Source organism: Pelecanus crispus, chromosome 20 (assembly GCF_030463565.1).
Source record: "Pelecanus crispus isolate bPelCri1 chromosome 20, bPelCri1.pri, whole genome shotgun sequence".
NCBI lineage: Eukaryota > Metazoa > Chordata > Aves > Pelecaniformes > Pelecanidae > Pelecanus > Pelecanus crispus.
In genome coordinates this window covers 4,793,440-4,812,729 of record NC_134662.1, presented here as the reverse complement: position 1 = coordinate 4,812,729, position 19,290 = coordinate 4,793,440, and the positions used below count along the sequence as shown (strand labels likewise).

General features: G+C 51.3%; 2 protein-coding genes across 2 annotated transcripts; both read right to left on the bottom strand.

Moving 5' to 3' along the window:
• Positions 1–7,351: 7,351 nt before the first annotated feature.
• DDA1 (DET1 and DDB1 associated 1) lies at positions 7,352–16,185 on the bottom strand. Its single transcript, XM_075723453.1, has 5 exons — positions 16,159–16,185; positions 11,421–11,501; positions 10,921–10,972; positions 10,515–10,576; positions 7,352–9,544 (listed from the first exon to the last, which is right to left on the bottom strand). The coding sequence occupies exons 1-5, from the start codon at positions 16,159–16,161 to the stop codon at positions 9,434–9,436; spliced, it is 309 nt and encodes a 102-aa protein (XP_075579568.1). The 5' UTR covers positions 16,162–16,185; the 3' UTR covers positions 7,352–9,433.
• Positions 16,186–17,280: 1,095 nt separating this feature from the next.
• Positions 17,281–18,117, bottom strand: MRPL34 (mitochondrial ribosomal protein L34). Its single transcript, XM_075723450.1, has 2 exons — positions 18,060–18,117; positions 17,281–17,829 (listed from the first exon to the last, which is right to left on the bottom strand). The coding sequence occupies exons 1-2, from the start codon at positions 18,101–18,103 to the stop codon at positions 17,529–17,531; spliced, it is 345 nt and encodes a 114-aa protein (XP_075579565.1). The 5' UTR covers positions 18,104–18,117; the 3' UTR covers positions 17,281–17,528.
• Positions 18,118–19,290: the final 1,173 nt, after the last annotated feature.

The window sequence follows — 19,290 nt, the reverse complement described above, 5'->3', positions numbered from 1 at the left end:
GCAGGCTCACGAGCAGGAGATGCCCCGGTTCAGCTCTGCGCCGTGCACACGGGGTCCCGGCCACCGGCTCAGCACCCATCACCCCAAGGAGACGCTGCAGTCCAGCCCGAGGAGACAGAGGGGAGCTCGGTGCTGCCAGATCCACCGGGCCCAGCCCACCGGGCCGGGGACCCCATCTCCGATCGCGGAGGACGAGACCGCAGCACTCGCGGAAGCGGCGGCGAGAGGAGCCCGATTGATCTGTGCCTACAGCCCGTGCCGTACAGCCATCGCCCGGGTCCTGCCGGCACCGGGGCTGTGCCCTGCCCCGTCCCGCTCCCGGCAGCCTCCGCGTGGATTCCTTCCCAGCACCGGGACATTTTCCTGCCTGAAGCCCGGGAGGGAGGGGGGGCGAGCGCCAGCCACCTGGATTCCCATGCATGGGCAGCATTTCTTGCACTAAAACCGAAACAAAACCCAACGCGAGCGACTCTCTCCCCTTCTTCGTCCGACGGCTCGAGGCGGCAGAGGCGAGAGCTGGCACCGGTGCCGCGGTTGGCAGAGCCCGGCCGGGTGTGGGCAGCGGCCCCAGCGACTGCAACGCGAGCCGGGACGGTCCCTTCCCCTCTCCGCTTTCTTATTTCGTGGAATTATTTCGCAATAAGGCACTCGCACCAGAGCCCAGGAGAAGGAGCGGGGCTTGGGGGGGGACCGCGAGCTCTCGGCAAGGGCAGGGTGGGGGGGTGGGAGCAGCTTCGCTTCTGCCAGGGCAAAGGGTTTTGCTGCCACGGGGTCTAAGTCTTAGTCCTTGAACAGCGGCTGTCCTCGCCCCGGCTGCATAGGGAGGGGGCCGCGATGCGGCTGCTCCTCGCTTTTCAGCGGCTCCGCTCGGTGCTGCTTCGCTTTAGGGGGCCAGGACGGGGTGGCAGCACCCCAACGCGGTGCCCATGGGTGACCCGGCTGGGGACACCCAGCCCTGCCAGCTCCCTCCCGCCCCTCGCCACCAGCTCTGCGCTTTGCCCGCCAGCCACCAACCATTTCCAAAGCAAACTGGGGAGAGGCGGAGGGCTGCCGGGAGCCGGGGGGCTGCCGGGAGCCAGGGGGACCCCCGGGCGGCCACCCCATCACTGTGCCTGGTCCAGGCGGGGTCTGCACACCCCTCTCTCCCCAAGGCCTGGGCTGTAGAAAACGTCAGGTTGGTTTTTTTCCCCGCCCCATCTCTTTCCATGCATCATGTAACTTTTTTTGGTCTTTGAATCAAGCCATTTTATACAGCAATAAGGGCAGGAGAGGGCAAAGGCTTTATCTGCTGCTCTGCTCACGAGCCGAGGTGCTGCCGGTGCTCTCCGGGGCCAGGGGCACCGTCCCCTCCGCTGGGGTGGGCTCCCTGTGCTGCGGCAGGGACAGGATCCCCGTGTTGGTGACAAAATCCCAGTGTTTGGGACAAAATCCCCGCATCGGCTGGGGACAGCCCTGAGCTTTGCTGTCCCCAGGACCCGCAGGGCCAGGGCTGGCTCCCCGCCGGCAGCCGTGGAGGTCGGGCAGAGCCCTCCATGGGGTACAGGGGGCCGCTGGACCCCCCTCGCCCTCCCACACCAGCCGTGCGAGGAGCGAAGGATGCAGGGGAGATTTCTGGGGCGAGGGCCAGGGAAAAGGGAGCACTGGGAAACTGGGGCACACGAGCCCTCGGAAACCCAGCGAGACCAGCACCACGGCGGCCGTGCCCTGGAGCAGGAGCAGCGGAGCATTAAATGATGGCAGGAGAGAAGACCCCGGCCCGGCTGGGGGTACCGGGTAACCCAAAACACCCACCCCTGCCTCGGCTCAGCCTCCTGCCGCACCGCTGCCCGGCCCACAGGGCTCTGCAGAGCCCAAGGCTCACCCCACGCCTGGCTGCTCTGCCTGCACGCACCCCGAGATCGGGCAGGGCTGCAGGCAGGGGCGCAGAGCACTCTCCCTTTCTCCGGTTCATTTGGTTTCTCTGCTTGGGTTTGGCTGGTCGGAGCCAGCTCTCATCTCCGCCACTGTTGAACACCACGCTGGTTCCTAAAGGGAGTTTCTTTTATCCCGTTTCCCTCCTGAGAGTAGCGGTCCTGGTACCATCTATTCCTGCCCCGCTTGCCAGAGGAGAGGGCAGCATCCCGCTGCGGCCAGGACCCCACAGTCCAGGGCATTTTTAGACATTTCTCTATACAAAGCATTTCTACAAGTGGCCGCCTGTTGCTCTTCAAGGCAGTTACTGTACAAAGGAGGGAAGAGTTAGGTTGTTTTGGTTTTTTTCTTATTTTTTTCCTTGCTGTGTTTTCTTTCTTTGGAAATTAAAAGAAATGAAGGGAGTTATTTATTTCTTTTTAATTTATTTTGTCATATTTTTGTAAAACCTGCAGAAATGCAATAAAAATATATTTCAACAAGCCTGAGGCGTGGGGCTAAATTATTGCCCGCAGCAGCTTGCACGGTGCATGCGCTCATGGGACAAACCTCAGGTGTCGCTGGGGAAGGTGGAAGGGGACGTTAGGGACGCCGTCACCTTTTGCAGTCCTCTAACGCAGGGCAAAGCTCTGAGACAACGACACAAGGGCAAACCCCACCGGCGCGGTTCGACGCCAAGCACCCGCCGGCAGCCACGCCGCAGCTCTCGCGCGTATCGTCACGTAGAGGAAGAACGAAGAAAGTTACAATCCTCTAAATTCTGCAAATTTATTATACACAGTATCAAACATGGAATAGTTTAAAAATAAATGCAAAAAATCCAATGGCCGTGACATTCGACTAACAGTGTATTTACAGTCACTCCACGAGGGCAGCCCTTCTGCTAACATGCAGCTTTCAGGGAAAAACCACCTTCTCCCAGCCCCACAAGACAATTATTTTTGCAAAAGAGGAAAATTCAAGTTGCAAAGACAGGTTGGAAGTAACATAGACTCACAAGCTCGACGCTGCGTTGCAAAAACCAGCCTGGGATTGCTGGGTGTGCTGAACGGACCGGAGGAGTGAAAAGCAACTGCGGACGACAGAAAGCTGCGAACCGCTCTCGGATGCTCAGCCGCGATGTGCGACCAGCCGAGGACGGGGTGGTTTAACTAAGAATACCCAATAAAGCCTGTTAATGGCACACTGCGCACTGATTAATAAGAAATGAATGCGTTTGGAAATCAGCACAACTGTAGCGCAGAGAAGGCAGTGACTCAGCTCCGACCATCCATTCAGGTTTCGGGCTGTTTCTTACAGCAAGTGATTTGTCATCCCATGTCCCCACATCCCCGAGAGCCGCCGTTGAGGAACGAACCAGGCAGCCAGCCCTGCTCTCCACCAGCTCACTCCGCTGCCTCGATGCCCCCTCGCCCCTTTTCGCACACGCACGCCGCTTATCGAAGCAGGGGAGAGCATTCGACCTGTTGGACCGCCCAATATCGCGTGTCTCAAAAAAATGAAAGCGCCGTGCGTGTTTAACAGCAGCGTCCCAGGGATTACAGCACCGCGATTCACTGAAGAGCGAACAGGGACGAGTTTATGGAGCTGGCAGCAACGAGGCGGAGTGAAACGTTACTGCTACTCGCTAGCCAAATAAAGTTTGCTTCGGCCACAAAGGCAAGGAAATTAAAAGCAGAGTTATAGCACAAAGAGCACAAATTACCGTCCTCATCGTGCACAAGGCAGCTGCAGGGCAGCTTTGCTTTCCCGGAGGGCTGTCTCTCGCCTCCGGACGCTGCTGCGGAGTTGGTTAGGGGAAGGAGCATGAGAGCAGGCGATGACCCGTGGAAAACCTCGTCCGCAGCGGCAAACGCTGATCCACAGGCTGCCTGCTCACCCTGTGTCACCCAAGGCTGCTTCAGCCAGCCACCTCCCATACAAGAAAAAAAAAAAAAATCCACACTTGAAATAGGGTCAAGTTTTAACAGTGCTGCCCTTTGATCTCGCCAGCTGAATACTTTCACATTTACATCAGCAAAACTTGGAACTCTACCAGAAAGGTTAAAGCCACGCAGACTCCTCAAAAAGCATTACGACCGCCAATAAGACTTTTAATTCCTAGAACAACCCAATTCTCAAGTCACACACGTAGGGAGCCTTAGTTCTTCATCTTTGGGGACACACTAGGAGAGTTTTGCCCTTAAAACCAGAATCTCAGTGTTAAAGGGAATTTGAAAGCTGGTATTTCATTCCCTTGTTTCAGTTAAAGATGTTCTTCCCTGCAGGCCAGGTTCAGCCTTTTGAATACCTCGAAGATGGTTCCCCCCCCCCAGTAGTTAAAAAAAGATGAGGTTCTAGAAGTCCTATCTCCTCCCTGACATTAAACTCGCAAGACGACACGCATCTTTTATATAAAATATAACTCTGCTGCCAGCGCACGCGTTTCAGGACGAGCTCTGCAAGCTGATGCCGTGACAGTAAGTCATTTAGTGTAGGCTGGATGCAACCATTAGACCTATAAGTAAGCTGTCAGCTGGCATAGCCAGTCCACCTGGACAGCCTGCTGACTCAGCCTTTTCGGGTGATCGCTAGTGGCAAACATCCCCTATCAGCTGTTAGACGAGACCCCGGGGCCGCGCTCTCTGCTGCCAGGGCACAGACGTGAACCAGCAGCGGAGAAACCCGAAAGCGCAGTCAGCACGGCGTGAAGGTCAGCCTGTGCTTAACCAAAGCCATGATGCAATACCCCCTTCTGGGCACAGCGGCCAGCACATCCTCTGCAAAATACCTCCCAAAAATACCCTGAGCTGCTCCCAGGTAAATGCAACCCTCTCTTCTTTAAAGAAAAGGATTTCCCACTCTCTGTTACACATCAAAAAAAATGTAAGACAAAACCTGACGCGGAGAGAGATCAGCTGGAATCTCTCTGGTCGCGGTCAGCGTGTCGCACAATTTCTCTGCTGCCAGGCTGATGTCATTAATCCAGGAAAACAAATTAGTTTTCCTATTACAGATATGCAGGACTTTAAAAAAAAAAATCTTAAAAGCAAAAAATGAAGCCAGTGGTATACAAACAAGCCAGGAAACGGTAAGTGGTAACATAGCTGATAGCTGCAGTGTTAGAAAAAAATCCAAGACTTCTGCTTAGTCTTTGCCCTTAAGGCCAGTGAAAAGGAGGTCACCAAAAAAAATAAAGCTTTGAAGTTACACCCATTATAACTACCAAGTATAGAGTGAAAATTTTAAGATTAATGTCCAGCATGTTCAAAATTTGCCTCACGGGAAACACTCCAAACACCGACGACCAAACTGCTGCGTAAGGCACGCACCGGAGAGGGAAGGAAACCCATTTTCCAGCCGATCCTACTCCAAAGCCAAGTTCACAGCCTTCCCCACAGAGCTGTCGGTACAACCCCAAACAACGGCACGCGCGTGGAGTTTACTAACAGCTTGGCACGTTTACCGGGATGCGGAAAACAGCATTTGGGTTAAGCACGTCCTTTGGATTCATCACAACCCGGCTCGGCAACCAGTTCCCAACAGTCACCGGGATGCATCCCAGACATCCAAACCAGCACGCTGCTGGTGCTTCACGTCATGCCAAGGCTAAGAAAACAAGTCTTTTTTTTTTTCTTTAAAATCACATCTAACATATCTAAATGATTCTAAAAGCCTGTCCTCTTACAGCGAAATGCATCTAAACACATCTTCTTAGTGAAATGCATCTAAAAACTTCTGCCCACCTTAAATACTCCTGTGGTAAAGAGTTCAAACCCACGACAGCCTCGGCCCAAACTGAGTCGCCGCCTCAGGCAGACGGGGAGCGGAGCAGCTCCCGTCCTCCCCTCCCGGTCTGGATCTCCATCCTGCCACTCCCTGTTCTTTAGAGCACAATGTGCTTTCAGGGCTTGTCAAAAATTTTTTTGCACATGCTTGCAAACTCCACAAGCTTTGCTAACAGTCCTCCGCAGCTTGCCAGCTTTGTACAGAAACAAACCTTCCAGCCACGGGTTCTGCTGCATTTTGCACTTCCCGGTGTTTATCGGTGGGAAGGGACCCTGGGAGGTCACCTCCAGCCTCCTGCTCAAAGCACGGGCAATACCCAACGCAGAGCGGGTTGCTCAAGGCATCGTTCATTACGGTCTTGAAAAACTTCCAAGGACAGAAACAAGAAACACCTTGAAAGCTGAACATGCCAACGTTACCCGACTGAACATATTCGGACAAAATAAACTGACCCAGCAAACTCCAGGAGTCAACCATCAATGCAAACAAACACAGACTTTGCTGCTCAGCCACAGTTGCCTCTGAATTCACAGCGGAGGACAGAACATGGTAAAGTCTATCCTTTCTTTCAACATTTCCCCATCTCTAACTCTTCTGTATTTTTTGTTACTACTTCTCCCCTAAAAAAAAGTGATCATGTGATATCAAGAATTAACCTAAACAAAACTTTAGTTTCCCTGCACATCAGTCACTAGTGTATTTTTATGTTAGAAATAAGGCAGTGCCTAGCTTTTTTAATATTCTAAACTTACCCAGCACACACCTAATCGCTCGCATTGGGTGCAAGCTCCAGCGCTGTTTAATGCAGGACAGACGCCTGCGAGCAGGACAGTCTGCTGGAAGGAGCTGCTCCGAGACAGGACTCGTCGTCCCCTACTATCAAGAAACGTTTCTGCTGCTTCAACTTTTGAAAAAAGATGCGATGCGCTATTCAACTAAAAACACAAAATTCTGATCTCTGACAAGTATCACAAGTTTTCATTAAAAAACCCAAACCTTTAGTGTACATTGGTAACAGAAACAATAAAAATACCACTATGCAGACATATACAAAAAACCCCTGAGGGTCACTAAATCTCAGTCACTTTGTAACAAGAGTTGGTAGTCAGAGGAGCTAGGTATTATACAAACAGTGTGGTCAGCAAAACCCCAGGGTTTGTTTTTTTTAAACATTTTTGTTGTTTTCAATGCACTAAGGCACCAGGAAGTCACAGTTAGGCAAGTAAGATCTTCCATGCAACATTCAAACCCGATACGCTTACCATGTGCTAAACAGACGTGAATATAGGATCAAAGTGCAATAGCTCGAGGACAGCACTCTTGAGCCAGCAGCAGCGTGGAAAGCGAGTTGAAGAAGGAAGGAGAGAGGAAGGGAGCTCTCGCTTCAGATCGGATGCAGAAAAGACTCACTGAGGGTATCAGAAATCCATACTGCTTGTACACAGCCACCAATGCAAAAAAAAAAAAAAAAACCAAAACCAAACCACGACCAGTTTGACACTTAGTCACGTCCCTTTGAAGACTTGTTTCTCCATCACTTCGGAACTACTTTAAAAAGGCAACTTTCTTTAACCTCCTAAAAATATCTGAAATATTTCAAAGGCTCCCATAACCAACAAGATCATTTTTAAAAGACACAGAGGGAACAAAGACGGGGGTTTACAACAGGAAGGAACTGCCAACTCTCTTTAATAGTACATCACTCTGTCTAGCAGAGAAGTCAGCAAAGCTCAAACCTTGCCATATCAATCAAGAATTATACAGCATTTTACAACTTCAAAGCACTGTACAAACATTACTGCAAGGCTGCAGCTTTGCTAAACACACAAATTGGTCACACTTTACCACCAGCTGCACGTTCGTTTCCTCTTTTGGTATCTCACAGCTCTTCAAAGGATTCTTCAGTTTCAGCTTCAGGTAATCCCTGCGAGGCCAGATGCTAACGCGGCATCTTCAGTCAACGTCTTGCACTTTGCACAAAAGCACTTTTTGACAGCGTAACTCTGGGAGGAGTCCTCTTGCCATCGCCAGTAAATCACACGGAAACCCAAGTATATTTTATCTTCACCAACACAGTTGGCATTTTCAACGACATTCCAGTAATTTGGAGGTTACTGCCATAGCAAAAAGGTAACGTTTTTTGAGGCAGATACAAAGTTCTAAACTACTCGGTGTTAAGTTAAATTCACTCACTGCATCAGAAACTTGGTGCCTAAACGTACATTTAAAAATGCAATGCGAGCCGTGCCCTGCTCTTCCTAAGGTTCTGCCTTGCAACGTACGGTCGTCGGCAACAGTTTATTGCCCTTCGTGTTCCCTTCGCCCCCAAACCTGAACACGCGGCGTCCCCCGCTTGGACAGGGATGCCGTGGAGAAGGGGACAGCAGAAACCCTCAAAGCTCGGGGCCACTGCAGCCACTCAGAACGAGGCTTATCCAGGATCTCTAGAAAAACATTCGTGCGATTTCTTGAATTGGTGTTTAGGATTTGTGAACAAGGAAAAAACACAGCTATAAATGCAACAATTTAAACTAACACAGTGTGAAGTCAGCTTCTTACGTTAAAGCAGACAAGACATCGTTACTAAGCTACACCTTTCCTGTCCCCTTCGGGTGATGATGCTCATTTCCTTTTAGTCTCTGAACCTCTGAATCCACCTAGACGACTTACAGGTCTCCGTTTTGGCTCTTACTGAAGAGTCAGTGAAGGGTTACAGGCAACAGGCACTGAACTGTCACAGTCCGAAAGAGATTGGTCTTCATCAGAGACCATGGAAGCTCACATTTTGATCAACTCCAAGTCCTGGACTCCATTCCAGACACGCCGATATCGCAGGAGAATACAACGTACCGTTACTCAGAGCCGGCAGTTGAGACACAGAAGTAGATCTAGTTGCCGAGGTGCTCCCAGGCTTATCCAGCCAAGTGCTGCCTGCAGGGTGCCGACCCAGCTCCATTCCATCGGCTGTTGCTTAAAGACACTGTTGATCAAATACTCAGGGTAGGACACGAGTATCCTTTTATTCCAACGGAGAAGTTGCACACATCAGTCCGTTCAAGACCAAGAGACGGTTAGAATTTAAGAGCGACAAAAGCAACACACCTTTCATTTGAATTCTCCATGACCACTGATGCATGAGATAATGTATGCTGCCAAATGACCATGGCCCTTACAGAACAGACCAAAAGAATACAACTGATATATCAAATTGACAACAGGTTTGCTAAGATCAACAAAAACCCTAAAGGACACCCATGATTTTTTTAGTGCAGTGCCAGTTTCAGAATCTTTGCGAAAAATAGCGAGGCCCCACACTTATGGCTGGACTGGGCGCATCCAAAGAAGAGTTAACCACTTGTGATACGTCAACGGGCACATGAATCGGAAAGCCTCTACCACTGAAGGGTTCTGGAATAAACCATGTCTCCCACCCAGGTTCCCATAGCTAGATCTGGTTGATTAGGTAACAGATTCAATAAAACCTTTGAAAGTGACAGTGTATATTTTTAGAAAGGAGGAACTAAGGTTATACTACATCATTTACTGAATTGTGCCACCACTGCTCCGTAAGTTTTACGGCATAAATAAAAAATGGAGAGGAAAAAAAAAAAATAAATACATTGGCTCCTATGAAGTCAGAAGTGGTTTGGGCTGCATAGTGGAGGGGTGAGAGATGGGGGCAAGGGGCAAAATTTACACACTTTGAGACAAAACAGGAAGCGCCTGCAAAGTAGTAGAGGAGAAAGCCAAGAGTTTAAGTGTCCTCGTTCATATCCTGGCTGTCTGTCCGAGCGATTTTCCGTGGTGGCGCCGAGTTCTCACCTTCTATTTCCACTTGCTCTTGATCTCTCTTCTTTGCTGCATTCTGTTGGGACAGAGAAAGCCACAGTGAACTCTCCAAAGCCTTAGATTCTGGTGGGAGCTAGCATCGGTAGAACAAATTCTTGTTTGTAAAAATTTTTGGATGGAATATAGTGCTGCGATGACCTAACTGACACACTGGAACAAACACTGAAGAGGATTTTGCTGAAAGGTGCTCCTTCAAATTTGAGGGTGGGACTAAAACCCCAATCATTGATCTCAGCACCTTTTATTTACAGATCTCAAATACTGCATAAACATGAGCAAGATCCTCTTTCCCACTGCTCTGAGTCAGTCCCTGAACTTACCAAAATCTCCCAAAGCCTTCTGTCACATACTAATACTTTCTTGTCAGCTTCAAGGTTCCTTATTAATTTTGCCTCTCTCCACATTCTTCTGCAACCTCTGCCCACGATTACACTCACTGCTTTGACATCTCCACTCCTAAGTCATCGCCTTGTTCTCAGTACTCCCAGCCCAGCTTCCTAGTCTCAAACACTAGCGAGAGTGTACTAATTTGTGTGTTCCTCACACAAGAACTCAGATTTTGTACCCCAGGTACTTACGGAGCCTCCTCAGTGTATTCACAATCTCATCCATCTTCTCCTAACAGTCCTGGGAGGTAAGAGCAGCTTTACCCTAGCTGTAAAGTAAGCGCTGAGGCACAGGGAGACCAATTTGCCAAGGTCACAAAGGAAAACCGCAATAAGCGGGAGATGTAACTGCAGCCTCCCAAGTTCTAGACTAAACAGTGAGTTATGTCCCTTAAATTGAAAGGGAGGGAAGAAAAAGTTGGGGTTTTGGGGGGGGATTTGTTTTTAAAAGAAGTGTTGTGCAGAGACAGAGCCTCCTTACACTACCTTTTCTTGAAGTGCAGTTCGCACTTGCTTTTAATTAATCTTCAATATTTTGATTGTGATCAATATTCAGGTCAATCAAGACAAAAAGTTAATATTAAGAAAACACAACCATACCTTTTTGTCCCACTGCTGATGTAAATAACGCAAAAGTATATTTGTCTTTTCTGTTACTATGACTGCCAAAAAAAAAAAAAAAAAAAAAGAGAAACATACTGAGGTCATGAGGTCATTTTAAAGATGACTTTTAAAACGGTGCAGTAATCACCACATTACTTCACATACTAAGCATGGTCCTTTTTAATAACAGGACATTATGCAGGAACACCGATCACTTAATAAGGATAGCAGAAAAGCACAAAAAACTATAACCAGACATACACTGCTAATCCCTGTGGTGACAGTTCAATAATATCACCTGATCTGAAGTTTAAAATAAGGGAGATTATGTGTATGCTAGATTTTTAATATTAGAACAGAATAAAGTTATGAAAAAACTCAAACTTTAGCAGGGCAGACTTACTTTGTTCAGATGGATATTCTCTCGTGGGAAGGTATACCGATGGTCTTCTATTCTGTAGAAGAATTAGAGAACAGTTACAGAACAGAGACAGCAAAAAGGTGATTTTTAACCCAACCACAGCTAAACCAACCAAAAGGCCCTCATTAATGCATTGTGATATTCTGTCCTGTTACATGCCACTGTGTGGCTACAGCTTTTTAAAACACACATATAAAGAAGAAAGTCCATTTTTCATGTGTTTTTTGGGGCAGAAGACTATTACTAAATAACTATATATATAAAGAAAGCACCACAGATGTGGTTTGGCTAATGTGATGACACATTCCTCACCAAAGCAGGCAGGAATTTTTCCTTGCCAACCTCAACTCATGAGCCATCAGCTGTGATCATACATGTTTTTTAAGAAACAAAATACTCATTTCAAGTTTATTCCACTCTAGCATCCTTTGAGCCTTGCAAGAAAACCTTCCCCCAAAGCACCGGGATGTGGCAATACTTACTGATGCTTTACATACAGAATCCGCATGGAATCTGCTGAAATTGCTTTTGTTGTAGACGGGTAATCCTTTCAAAAAATCTGCCTAAAAAGACACAGAATACAAAGAAGTAGGTGAGGAATGAAAGAGTGATATTCTGGTTGCTGTTTACTTTGCGCCAATTCCTGAAGGAGTCGCTCAGGTCACCATGATAAACAGCTGCAGGAACTGAAGGATGCTGCCAGGTCCCAGCTAGCGAGATGGTTGTTGGATACTGAATCCCCACCCAAAACTGTTTTTGTAAAGTCAGCCAACCCCCAGCTTCTGTGTTTGGCTCATTATATCCCCAAAGTTCAGTAACTCAGTTAGGAAGCTGCTAATTAAATATCTTTCAGCATACAGGCAATTAAAAAGAGGTACACATCCAATTGGGTGAGCTCTGACAGAAGGAAGATTTGCACCACACAAATATAACAAACACCACCGATGTAGCACACCAGAATTCACAGTAATTTCCCAGCACAAATCACGGCATCACACGAGGAACTCTGCCACAGCTATGCTGACATCTGAAGTCCTTGAATATCACACCCTATCAAACCAGTTGCTCTTTTGCTTTCCCAGTTAACATTCTTTGTCAGGGGCCAAGGCTGGTTCCACAGAGGAACGAAAGCCTACACGGCCTCAAAAGCGCAATCCTTACTGCACGCTTATCAGCCTGGCCCAACTTTTTCTTTTTTTGAAGGATCACATCCCTGCACGCGTCAAGGCTACTGGCACATCAAAAAAAAAAAAAAAAAAAAAAAAAAGTCCCAAGTTTTGATGGAAGTGGTTAGAACACCACTCACAACAAAACTGTTGATCACACAGGCCAGCAAAACTATTTGCTAAACAGCCGCACGAACCCTGCAGAGCCCTCCCAGTTTAATTAAGCCGCAGCGGCATGAAACAGGAATTTCCTTCTCTAAAGTGAAAGAGGAGGGTGGGAGGAGAATGTGACAGAGTCAGAAGAAAACCCAGCTTAAAAGCGCGTTGGAGCCTCTCTGCTCGCAGCAGAGACAAAGATGCCCAGCAATGTCTTTAAAATAAAGAGAAAATGGGTAATAAATGTAAGATGTACCTGTGCAAGAGGAGAGAGAGGCCCTGAGACGGATCCCTCTAAGTCATTAGACCAGCTACCTGTGTCGTAATGATACTTGTTTAAAAATTCAAAGCCTGTTATACTGAACACTGAAGGATTCTACGCTGGGATATATATCACCTTGTTTATAAGCCATTTTAAAAGGACAGTAAAGCAGCAGATAAGAAGTCATTTAATTTCAGTGTTAGAAGCAACAAATAAATGGACACTACTGCTACAAAACTGCTAAGTTGGAAAACATTGTTTTCATTTAAACAGAAGCCCTTATTTTTATTAATGCTGCGTCTTTAATTCAAAACAAAGAACTATAATTAGCCAAACCAGAAAATATTATTCATACTTCTGTTCTTAAAAAGAGCTCTACTGACATTCTAGTTTCCACGTTCAACCCTTCCCACGTGCCTGGTTTTAGAAATAATCTTGTTAAAATACTGGACTTGGGGTTCAAACAGCAAATTGCAAATTTCTCTTGCCCGTCGTAACCCCCACAGGACCAACGCTATTTCCCTCTGCCTTCACTGCCTTCGGTCGTGAGTTCTCCAGGACAGAGTCCATCACTCGCTCATCTGCGTAATGTCCATACCGCAGCTGAGCTCAGGAATTAAGGAAGGATCTTCCGGCTCTGCTGTTAACAGAAGCCCTTGGTTTTGGACCACACTGTGCTCTCAGCTCAGCACTTCCCACGCCTGCCCCGATGGATTTCTCTGTTCATCTGTTCTCACCGACTTCCACAGTCGGCACCGGGTAGCGAACACGTACGCTACCTGAGGACTCCCAGGCTGAAAAGGATGGGGAACCCTTTAACAACTTCTGAAGGCACAGCCAGACAGAGTTTTCTCCACGTAGCCCAGATTTAAGAATTACTAGTTATATTACTCTGTCCAGAAAGATTGAAGATCTTTAAAAATATCCCGTTACATTTCAAAGCATCTCACCTTCCTATTGCATTAAGTTTGCAGGCTTTTTATGACAAAGTAACCTGCTCCGCTACGCCAGCCTAATCCAGCGAGAGACAGACATGTCCTTGATTTCTTTTATTGCAGCAAAAGCCTGACAGCTACTTGGTTTTATTGCCACTTATAAGAATGGAAAATAACTGCTCTTATTTAGGAGGACACAACGTCAAGTACCTTTTCAATAAGCTACAGCTCACCCCGAGGTCCTCACGCTAGACAATTCCCTACTTTCCAGCTGGGGATTCGGTCTAGCAGAGCCCTCGTTTCCCTGGAAAGGGGCTGGGTGAGGGGGATCACAGCTCTCGCCAGGGATTCCAGAGTCATTTAACAGACTTTTACAGCAGAGTGAGTTATGTCCAGTAAGTTGCAAAACACTCTTACAATTATGAGTCAAAATGCAACTTAAATGGTGAATGTGGCGGGTTTTTTTCCCCCCTCTTTACAATACAAACAACTGAAGCAGGATATAAACCAGCTAAGTGCAGACTCGCAAGCAGGAAAGTTACTACACTCGGACAACACCTGGAGACCGCAGCTCTAACAGCCACGAGCGTCCCTGGGTCTCGGCCACCACCTTTCCTTTCCTCAGGCCAGCAGTCGCTCGGGTGGAGCAGCTCCAGCCCCGCCAGCAGCGCCCACCGCTCAGCCAGAACTTAGCTAGAGAACAACAGGGACACTAAAACGACGAGACGGACATTTCTCCAACCTAGGCTCCAGCCAGCACGTTAAGCACTCATCACCAGTTCAACTGAAAAGCCTGGTTGTCAGTGACACAGACTATCCCCCCCCCTCCCCCGCCCGATAACAATCCTGCTGGATACACGCACATTTCAGCAGCTATCGCACATTTCAGCAGCTATCGGCTGATACGATCTCAGAGATCGCCAAAAAGCCCCCCTCCGGGGAATTGCCTGGAGTCATATTCCTGGATATTCAGAATTAGACAATACTCCAAGCACAACGATCCTTATCTGCTCCAAGGGCACCAGATAAATAAGCCCCAGTAGGTCACTGCCATGTTTACGCACCTATCGCGCAGGGCACACCAAGTCATGCCTCCTGTATAACGTCACGTGAGGAAACGTTCCCCCTGCGTGCCTCCTGCCACTCTTTAACCAAGGAACGTGCACCCCAGCCAAGCTAGTGAAGCTGATGGAGCATCCTGCGTGGAAGTGAAAAACCAGCACCCAAACTGAGCAGAAGCCTCGTTTCCTTTGGGGAAAGGCAAACTCAAAAAAAAAAAAAAAAAAAGCCAACAAAAGAAGTGCGATTAAGCAACCTCAGAAGACAACACTGGTTCCTTCTATGATTTCGGAAGTGAGGTAGAGATAAGATGCATCTACTTTTCCTGTGTCAACAAGAGTGCTCAGCTTCCTAGGAAGATGACAGTCCTCATCTAAAAGCAGAAAGGTGGGAAAAAAAAAAAAATGTGTATTATGTGCCCCATTCTCAGCTTTTGAAAGGAACCACAGTAACAACGCTCAGCAGCACGAGGCCCAGCACACAGATGCTGAAAGCAGAGCTTCATCCCAGCGTGATGCACGCACACGTGGACGTGGGTTAGAGGTAAACCACTAACACAGGCTCGGGGACGGCCACCAAAGCTCTCAGCCACTGTACGCCTGTACACAGAGACCACAGGGACACCACTGGCTTTCTTTTAGTTACAGAGCTTGTGGAGGGGCAGAAAAAAAAACCTCTTTCTCTAAAAATTAGTAATGTCGGTACAAAGGGAGGGAGGGGGACTGGAAGCCTCTTGGCTATGACAGCCGCTGCCAAACGCTCAGGCACCAAACCAAGTCCCTGTTGCTGCTTAGGGGGCACAGAAAGGACTGAACAACCTCCACAGCACCCTCAGCACACCCCCCAGCCCTGGAGACAGGGGAGCACCCCCCACCTCAGAGGTGCCCCGACTTCCCCCTGCTGCCCCCCAGCCTTGGGGTGGAGGAAGCACCCCACACCCCGGCAGTGCCCCAGCTGCTGCCAGCCCCCCATCCCTGAGGGTGGGGAAAACGTCGCGTCCCGGGTGGAGCCCAGGCCCTCCATCGAGCCGTGGTGGGGAACAGCCCGCACCCTGAAGTACCGCAGCCCCCCCAATCACTAGAAGGGGGGAACCCCCCCCCAGCCTGGGGTGTCCCAGGCCCCCTCGTCCCCCCACCCCAAAAGAAGGGGTGCGTCCCCAGCTCAGGGTGTCCCTACCCTCCTTAGCCTTCCACCCCTGGGGGTGGGGAGCCCCGCCATCTTGGGGTGCTACCGCCCTCCACGCTTCGGGGTGCGGGACACCCCCGGCTCGGGGCGCAGCAACCCCCCGCACCCCCCTGTCGCTAGGGACGCGCAACGCCCGGGCCCGGGGTGCCCCGGCCACCGGAACCCCCCCCCCCGTCCCACAGGGTGGGGCACCCCCCACCTCGGCGTGCCCAGCCCTCGGCCGGGGCCTCCGCTGCCCCACCGCCCTCCCGCCTCCGCCGAGGCCGCGGGCGGGGACGCCGGAGGGTGCGGGCCCTGCAGGGCCGGAGGCGGCCGCGGGGGCCCCCCCCGGGCTGGGTGGGGCGGCAGGGCGCGGCCGGCGGGGCAGAGGCGGCGGCGGGGCCGCAGGGGCCGCGCTCCCCTCGCAGCCCCGGGCCGGGGTCGCCGCCATTTCGGGCGGGGGGCGCGAGGCACCTACCATCTTCGCCGCCGCCAGCCGTGAGGAGCCGCCCCTCCCCCGCCGCCGCGCCTCAACCCGCCCACTACCTCCGCTGGCCCACCCCGCGCGCTCCCATTGGCCCGCGCCGCGCCACTCTCGCCTCCTATTGGGCGTCGAGCTCATCACTCATCGCGGCGCTGGGTTAGGTTGAGGCAGGAAATGCCCGCTCGGAAGGCCCGGGGGGGGCAGTGCGGGAGGACCCGGATGTAGCTGCGGCCGCGGGGCACGCTGGGAGAAGCAGTCCGCGCCTCTATTCCCTTCAGCCCTCGTTAATGAAGGCGCTGTTAATTACACGACGGTTTATTAGCAGCGCTGGGAGAACAGCGACCAGAAGGCGATTCCTCCCCTCCACCCCGTCCCCAGCCCAGAGCTGCGGCCGAGAAGCAGGGCCCCGGCCCTGAAGTGCCTCAGGGGGATGGAGGAGCAGGCAGAGGCGCTGCCAACATGGCTGGTGTGAACTAAACCCAAAATTCCCTCCACCCTCAGCCCTCGTTCCGTGCTCATGCTGTCCTTCCGAAGGGTCCCTGGCTGCTGTGACCCCATGAACAAGCCAGTTTTCCTTCTGCCCCCCGCCCCCGGTTAGTTTTGCATTAACAATTAGTGCATGAAGTTCACAGAATCATCGAATCATTTAGGTTGGAAAAGACCTTTAAGATCATCCAGTCCAACCATTAACCTCACACTGCCAAATCCACCATCAAACTAATTAAGGGGAGAGTATTAATTTCATGTTTCCTGGCTTGGTGGCTGGATTATTTTTAATTAAAGTAAAAACTAGGAATCATTAAGGTTGGAAAGGACCTCTAAGATCATCAGCCCAACCATCAACCCAACACCCCCATGCCCACTAAACCATGGCCCAAAGTGCCACCTCTGCCCGTTTTTTGAACACCTCCAGGGATGGGGACTCCCCCACCTCTCTGGGCAGCCTGTTCCAATGCTTGACCACTCTTTCTGTGAAGAAATTTCTCCCAATATCCAACCTAAACCTCCCCTGACGCATCTTGAGCCCATTTCCTCTTGTCCTATCGCTAACTACTTGGTTCGACACAAGTCGCGGGGCTTTAACGACAGCTTGTGTTTTCACAAGTTTATCTTTGAATCAGACACACAAAGAGGTGAGAACTTTACAATTTAGAAAGCAGCCGTTGAACAAAGCCCTCGGAGGCCGCCCTCAAGCCAGCGCGATCCCTCACACGCTCCCGATGCGAGCAGGACAGTCGGCCGCTGTTGCTCGGCATGGTCTCCCTTGGCATGGAACGCTCAGGCCAGGTCACTCCAAAGCTGCGGCAGCTCTAGGGCTCGATTCTGGCTGACCCCATGCCAAACCGATGGCGCAGGCAGAGCCCTCAGTGGCTGAGAGACTTCCTGCCCTTCAGCATGCGCCGGAGGATGACCTCGATGCCGCCCGGCGTGCTGATGCGCTTGATCCAGCCGTGGGTCCGTTTGCGCTTGCGGTTGTTTGGCTGATACTCATTGCCACGCGCCTTTGTGCGGATCTGCTGGTGGTTCCAGGAAGACACCGGGCCGGGGCAGACACCTGCGGGCTTGAAGGAGAGGCTTCGGAGAGGCGGCTCCAGGGAAGTTGAGAGGACTGAGGCTGTTCGGAGCTGGAAAGGGCAGGCTGCAGCTTGCTGAAGTAGGAAAAACCTTTGGGAAAAGGAAGAAAATAAAAAGAAAACAACAGAGGAGTGAGAAGAGCGAGCCTGGCGCTGCCGCTGACCGGAAAATGAAGGGCTTTTTTCAGCAGTGAGGGACGGGGCTGACCCGGCCGCGTCCCTCCCGCAGCGCAGAGCCCGCTGGCCCCGCCGCCCCCCCGGGGGTAACCCCACACCCCGCCCGCCCCCAGCCCTCCCGGGGGAGGCGGCGGCCGCCGCTACCTGCCGCCAACAGCCCGCGGCCAGAGGCGGCCCAGCCCCGCCATGGCCCTCAGCCCCTCCTGACAACAGCGTTCTCCCAACAACACCGCCCCCTATTGGCTCCCTCCGCCCGGCCAATCAGAGCCGGCGCTGGGCGCTGGGGGGGCCCGCACGTATGACGCAGCGCGCCGCAAGGGCCGATGGGCCTTGTAGTCCTGAGGGGGCACCTGTTACCATGGCAACGACAGCGGGTTACGGCCTGGGCCCCCCCGGGCTTGCGAGGCGCCGAGGCCTCCCATGGCAGGGGGGGCTCGTCCCTGTCACAAGCCTCTAACAGAGAAAAAAAAAAATCATCAAATCATTGAACCATTTAGGCTGGAAAAGCCCTTTAAGATCATCCAGTCCAACCATTAACCTGGCACTGCCAAGCCCACCACTAAACCAATTCAGGGCAGAGCAGCAATTTCATGTTTCCTGGCTTGGTGGCTGGATTATTTTTAATTAAAGTAAAAACTAGGAATCATTAAGGTTGGAAAGGATCTCTAAGATCATCAGCCCAACCATCAACCCAACACCCCCATGCCCACTAAACCATGGCCCAAAGTGCCACCTCTGCCCGTTTGTTGAACCCCTCCAGGGCTGGGGACTCCCCCACCTCTCTGGGCAGCCTGTTCCAGTGCTTGACTGCTCTTTTCCCAACATCCAACCTAAACCTCCCCTGGCGCAGCTTGAGCCCATTTCCTCTCGTCCTACCACTTGTTCCTTGGGAGAAGAGACCAACACCCCCTCCCTGCCCCCTCCTGCCAGGAGCTGCAGAGCGATCAGGTCTCCCCTCAGCCTCCTCTTCTCCAGGCTGAACACCCCCAGCTCCCTCAGCCGCTCCCCACCAGCCCTGTGCTCCACACCCTTCCCCAGCTCCGTTGCCCTTCTCTGGACACGCTCCAGCACCCCAATGTCCTCCTTGTACTGAGTGGCCCACAACTGGACACAGGATTCAAGGTGCAGCCTCACCAGTGCCGAGTACAGCCTCTAAAGGCTAATTCATCCCTTTCCAGGATGGTTCTGCCTGCCTCGGCTCCCGTGTTTGCGCCCCTCCAGTGCACCCCCTCGCCCAGGAGGGGTGCACTTAGGCTGCCCCCAAAATTGTGTGGCCAGCAGAGGCAGGGCAGGGATCGTCCCCTGTACTCGGCACTGGTTCAACAAGGAGAAGAGGAGGCTGAGGGGAGACCTGATCGCTCTGCAGCTCCTGACA